Here is a 6000-nt window from a genome sequence, read left to right as displayed (position 1 = left end):
AATTGAGATTTCTTTATTGTAGGATAACGGTAATATTGATGAAGAACTTTTGAGGGTTTAATTACCGCAGAGTAATTGTTTCACTTTGTGTCCTGAAAATAAGACCATAAAGGCCTTTTCCAAAAATTAAAAGTAAAAGTTCACGTTTTATTTTAAGTAGCCTAAATCTTTTCTATGTATTCATTCCCTTGTCATGTTGGCTGGATTATATGTATTCTCAGACTTCCCTAAAGAGAACAAATTACAGAAACACACAAAGATGTAGGAGCAACAATCAGATCAATTCAAAACTTAAAGAAGACCACTGAACAATGTCAGTAATGCAAAACTTCATAGAGAAAAGTGGTGATTTAACTTTTTAACAAGAAATAAAGTTCGTTACCCGGTGTGCTCCCCCCCCCACATCTGAAAAAGTGAAGCCACTTTGTGTCCTTTTGAAAATATTTTATTTCGATAGACAACAACGATATACACATACAATCAAAGCGCTATAAAAGCCACGATTAAGAAAAATAACTTGTCCTTAAAAAAGATTGCATCTAAGGTAAGAGCTTTACGTTTTTTTTCTTTTTACAAGAGCTGTGGAGATTTAAGATTAAAACCCGACCCACGACAATTATCACAACTCATACTGTAAATTAGAAAAACAAAAAACAAAAAAAACATTTTGGCTATCAAGACATGTAAACTGCCATAACGATTCACAGGAAAAAGTCACAACAAACACAACAATAAGTTACATAAAATAATTAGAATAAATAAATAAATAAACATATGATGAAAAATATTGCAACAATCTTCAATAATAATAATAATAATGACAATAATAATAATAATAAAATATGTGCCAGCATTCAAAATTAAAACAGTCTATGATGACTTTTTTTAAGGCAGTTATAAAGCGGGATTTGGATGTGTATGTAGGCTATGTCGGACTAGGCTTATTTGTATACTAAAGGCATTTGTGGTTCTACTAAACAGAGAATGCTTCAGTCACTCTTTTTTTCCCCCCACCAATACAAAGTTGATAAGTTCTGTCATTCACAAACTAGCGTAAAGCTACAGTGATAGAGCAATCACGGTCGGTGAACTGGAAAGGCTTTTGATGGGGAAAAGGATTTCTGAGAATCTTAAGACATTTCTTAGGTCTAGAAGCTATCATTGAACACATGTGCTGTCCTAGAAAAATACCCTTTTAACAGTCAAACTAACGCTTTGTATTCTTTTTTTTTCTTGATAAACTAGATTGAGAAAGAACATCTCAAAATAGGCCTATATGTAATTCAAATATAGAGAGAAGCATTCAACAATCACTGATTGGCATGGAAAAGACACCTCATTAAACACCACTTAAACATCAAACCGCCCTGCCTTTCACTGGCCTAAAGTTATGGCAGCGAGCATCACAAACTCTTTTTTTTTTTTAAACCCCCGAAGCCACTTTTTTGTTTCTCTTTTTATTTTTCTCCCCCCCCCATGAAAGGCACGAGTTTAGTGTTGTCTTTAGCAGGCGGGGCGCACCGGCATTTGGAGCAGGATCACCTGCCTGTTCTCCGAGGGGTGGCACTTGTTTATGTGCCTGGTGAGTCCCGGCGAGCTGTAGAGAGTGGCGGGGCAGTATTTGCACGGGTAAATCTGGGAGGAGTGCATGAGGCGCAGGTGTCTCTCCTGGCCGGCCCTGCTGGTGAAACTCTCCCCGCACACCGGGCACAGCAGGCAGTCCACCGGGCTCAGATTGAGAGGGCTTTGGTTTGAGGCTTCCTCTGAGGATGATAATGATGAAGATGATAAGGATGATGATGATGATGATGATGACGATGATGATGAGGGTGGTGGTGCTGAGGAGGAGGAGGAGGAGGAGGAGGAGGAGAGCGGAGCCTGCTCTGCCGCGCGGTCGCTGGTTTGAAACCCGTGCTCCTCCAGCACTTTCTTTTGCAAGGCCTGGTGTCCCATGATGTGTTTTCTTAGGTATGCCTGTCGCTTAAACCTCTTCCCGCAGAACTGGCAGTCGTATGAGCCATCTTCAGAGCCGGACTCGGACAGACCTGGACTCGGGGTGTCTCTGTCACTCATGTCTTTGGCTTCGTCGGACACTGACTTGACACCTAGCGGTGGCATTTTGGCCATTTCGGGTTTGATGCCCTGCTGTGCGGGTGACATCGCCGGTACGCCGGTGGTCCGGGGTTTGTGCCAGCGGCGGTGAGAGGCGAGGTTGGCCGGGCAGCTGAACATCTTGTCGCACTCGGGACACCGGTACTCGACCCTGACGATGCGGGAGCACTTGTGCTGAGCCAGAGAGAAGGGGTCCGCATACGCCTCCTTGCACAGCTGACACACAAACTCCCCTAAAGGCTTGTTCCCTCCAGAGGACTGCGCCCTCGGCTTCATCTCCACCGGCCCCTCTTTGATTTTGAGACCGAGCACGGGAGAAGTCGTCACCTCGTCTTCAAAGTTGAGTTTTCTAATGGCTTTGGGTTTCTTGGAGGCGGGTTTCGATTTGCGCTCTGCGCCGTCAGCTGCGGGCCTTTTGGTACCGACCCGGTTGCTCGGTGCCGGGAGGCTGCTGGTGGTGCCGCTGCGGCTGCTGTTGCTGGTGCCGATTTTCAGGTCTACCGGGGCGTACAGGAGGTGGTCCAGGCCAGAGAGGGAGGCAGGTGTCGGGAATGACTCGGCAGAAATAGGCGAGCCTAGATTGAAACTTCGCTCAAAATATCCCCTGTCGTGCTCTTTGCTGATGGGCCGGGTGGGGCTGTAGAGGGCTTGGCACACCGCCTCTGGGTTGCCGAACTGCGCCGGCTTCTCCAGTCTTGGCACCGGCGCCTCAGCTGCTCCGAAATCCGGCGATGCTGCGGCGCGGTCCGGACTGGACGCCAGGGACATCGGCGGGGAGGGGTCCGCCTGATACGGCAAGGCAGCTGGGGTGGGTGGCTCCTGGAGGTCATCTTCGTCTGACCGAGTCCTGTAGGAAACATGTGCGGACTTCTTGTTTCTTTTTACCAGGAATCCTTTGGGCATCTTGGCGAGTAACAGCGGAAAGGCACTTCGGGGAGGTGGGTGAAGTCTCGAGTATCCAGGTTTGTTAAAAATATGGCAACACTAGAAGCTTATGGGACTTTATCTCCCCAGTATATCGATCCTTCTGTTGCTGAAATGTTTTCGTCTCCAAGGCATAGCTCCACTCTTTTTATGCCGGAATGATGCTATTGTTCTCGCCCCCCCTGTTGCAGCATCCCCGACCAATCGGATGAAACCAAGATCCCAGCGGATTTGATTGTGGGAGGGCTCAGAGCCCGGGTTTGGTGGATTTCGTTGGAGGATGTGCAGATAGCTTAGCAGATGTACTGGCGGTTTATTACATTAATGTGTGCGCTCAGCCCCTCCCCGACAGAGGCACACGCCGGGACCCTCCTCTTTTTACGGTCTGATGGGCCCCTATACAACTGCACACGTGCCATGGCTTTGTGGCTCTCCTTTGGGGGCCCAGAAGCTGCCAAAAGGAAATGTCCGTCACTGCCACAATCATCACAATTTAGAATTAAGACGGGGATGAGACAAGCTTGGTTAAATACAAACCAAAATATCTGTTTCTTTTAGTTTCTGCTGTGATGGTGTTTAAAGAGGCGATCCCTCTAATAGACACAGCTGTAAGGCCAGGTTCTCTGAATTCAGAGTTTAAGGTTATTTTATTTGTTTTGTTTTGTTTTTTACCTCCACGCCGTTTACAGTTGTTTATTTTCTCTATCCATGCTCCAGCCTCCTTTTACGCACGACCTTTACGCACATTAGGTAGGCCTTCCAACGGACCAAATAAACCAGTTTTTTTTATAGACTTTAATTTTATTATGTCTTAAATAAACACCATAGAGGGAGTGTTTCTTTATTTTAGGGCACGTGTCTGTCTCGGTAGTTTAACTCGACATATAAATCAGACATCTCGCTGCATACATAAGTAATAAGAAGGCCCTCTGGTCTTTGTGCACAATAGCCACGTCTGCCCGTGCTTGGATATCCCTGTCTTTTTTTCTTTTTTTTTTTTTTTTCGTTTGAAAGGCAAATTGACCTCTTAACTGTGAAACGGGACTCACGGCCAATCTGGCCCACAGCTAGACGCGTGCTGGGTGGAATCAGTGCTCCAGACAAAGAAGGCCGCAGCCGAGGCTTGTGTTGTAAAAAAAAAAAAAGCTGTACAGATATCCAAAGCTAAAATGAAGCTGCTGTTGTTGCTGGATACAGTCCGGAACTGTTGTTTGTACAAATATGTGCTGTTTGCAGAATGTTGATTGGCATAGGCAACACACATTCTGCTGAAAGAAGCAGGTAGATTTAAGTTTGCATTGAATTTATTCTAATAGTAAAACAAGTAAACATGTTGCATGATTTGTGTTAACTTAATAATTTCTTAAAACAAAACTCAATACTTCAATGAAACTGCCTCCTGTCTGCCTAACAAAGACAACTTTTTCAGACAAATGTATGTGGCCTGTTTTCTTTACCAGCTCCCCTATGGTTTCTGTACATACCTCTCATATTGTGTATTTCTTTTTTCTTTTTTCGTTATAATGGCTAAATGTAGGCTGCAGTGCGCCACTTGGCAGAGAGTGCATTCTTTCCCTTTCAGTCGGCAGACCAGGGAGGAATTAATCTCCATCGTCGTACATTGTTCCCCTCATTTGCATAAAGCTGCAGTATGACCAAGTCAAATAATTACACAATCGGAGCTGAGCCGCAGGCCTGCGCCTTCCTTTCAATGGGCCTCTGTGTCCCCGTGCCTTCTCACCTGCCTGAAAGCACACCGTTACTTTGGTTAGATAGGGTTAAATGACTGATTTGTTCAAACTTAAAATAATTTTCAACCGCTCTGAAGATAAGAGGTAAAACTAAATAGGAACTTTAAACGTTTTAAATTCAGCGGCTGAGTTTGAATGCATTGAAAGTCATATTTTTATGTTAAGTTTTAAAGTCTGTTAGTCGCCTATTCGCTGCTACGCTTTAAAAAGAAACCTTGTTTCCCGGGCTCCACTGGCCCGCCTGTAGAGATTTATATTCGCTCTAAAATATAAACTAAACGTTATAAAAACTTTTTGTTCCGTGTATGTCGTGTTCCCCTCCTCTGCTCTGTTACTTGCTCTCCTGCCTCTATTAGTCGTGGTTTGTTGGGACTACAAGCTTTGATGGCATTTTAACGAGTTCCTCTTTCCCCCGTGATAATTTCTGTGGGGCGCGTGGGCCGGTGTGCTGCTCTTGGCTGTACGGACGCATGCGCGTGTTTGATCAGTGGCGCGTGCTTCCCTGGCGGACGGGAAGCATAGGCGCCTAATTAGCATACAGCTGCTGCTGCTTTAACGCAGGCTCAACTACATCCTCCCAAATCTTATCGCATGCTATGGGATTTAAAAGGTTGATCTCGTTTTCATTTTGCCCATGGGCTATGCTGTTAATGTAATTAATTCGATTATGCGATAAAAGTTGAAAATATATAGATAAGTATTGTTTTAAAATTGTTTTATGTGATGTAAAACCCTGTTTCTTTACAGTTTACTCTAAATTCGTCCAACTTTCTACTAGTAGTCGCTATAAAATGATACTTATGATGTTATAGGCCTGATAGTTTGTGGTTTAACCAGAAGTTGAAGTGTTGGTAGTTTCTGTGCTTCTGGCCTCATAGCCCAGTTCTTACTTCATTGCACCACCTACAGGATGAGGAAGAATTAATGCTGAGAACAGACAAAAAGTTTACCTCCAGTACCCAAAGCATAGCATTCAAATCTCTTTGCAAGCATCTTGACATTCTGTTTCTGTCGAACATCAAGAGAGTTACCAAGGGAGCTGTGGAGCAGTTTGGTTATTTCACAGAGATTAGATTACCCTTATTCTCACCACAGATGCACAAAACCCTCCTGTACTTCCCAGATGAATGATTGGCTCCATGTGCTTTGCCAACCCGAGCCAATTTGAAAGTGCAATAGGACATGACTGTAATTGGTGCTCACTACATGGCCA

The 6000-nt window shown here is 44.6% G+C and overlaps 1 protein-coding gene across 1 annotated transcript; it reads right to left on the bottom strand.

Annotated features, from left to right (window-relative positions):
- Window positions 1-423: 423 nt before the first annotated feature.
- Window positions 424-3169, bottom strand: insm1b (insulinoma-associated 1b). The gene has a single exon (XM_051393700.1). The coding sequence runs from the start codon at window positions 3013-3015 to the stop codon at window positions 1504-1506; it is 1512 nt and encodes a 503-aa protein (XP_051249660.1). The 5' UTR covers window positions 3016-3169; the 3' UTR covers window positions 424-1503.
- Window positions 3170-6000: the final 2831 nt, after the last annotated feature.

The sequence above is a fragment of the Dicentrarchus labrax genome, unplaced genomic scaffold (assembly GCF_905237075.1).
Source record: "Dicentrarchus labrax unplaced genomic scaffold, dlabrax2021, whole genome shotgun sequence".
NCBI classification, from domain to species: Eukaryota; Metazoa; Chordata; class Actinopteri; family Moronidae; genus Dicentrarchus; species Dicentrarchus labrax.
Note: the sequence above shows the minus strand (reverse complement) of the source record. Positions and strands in the feature narration are given on the sequence as shown.

Bases quoted from the DNA above. Each gene is read 5' to 3' on its own strand.
- insm1b (XM_051393700.1), bottom strand. From the start codon at position 3,015: ATGCCCAAAGGATTCCTGGTAAAAAGAAACAAGAAGTCCGCACATGTT.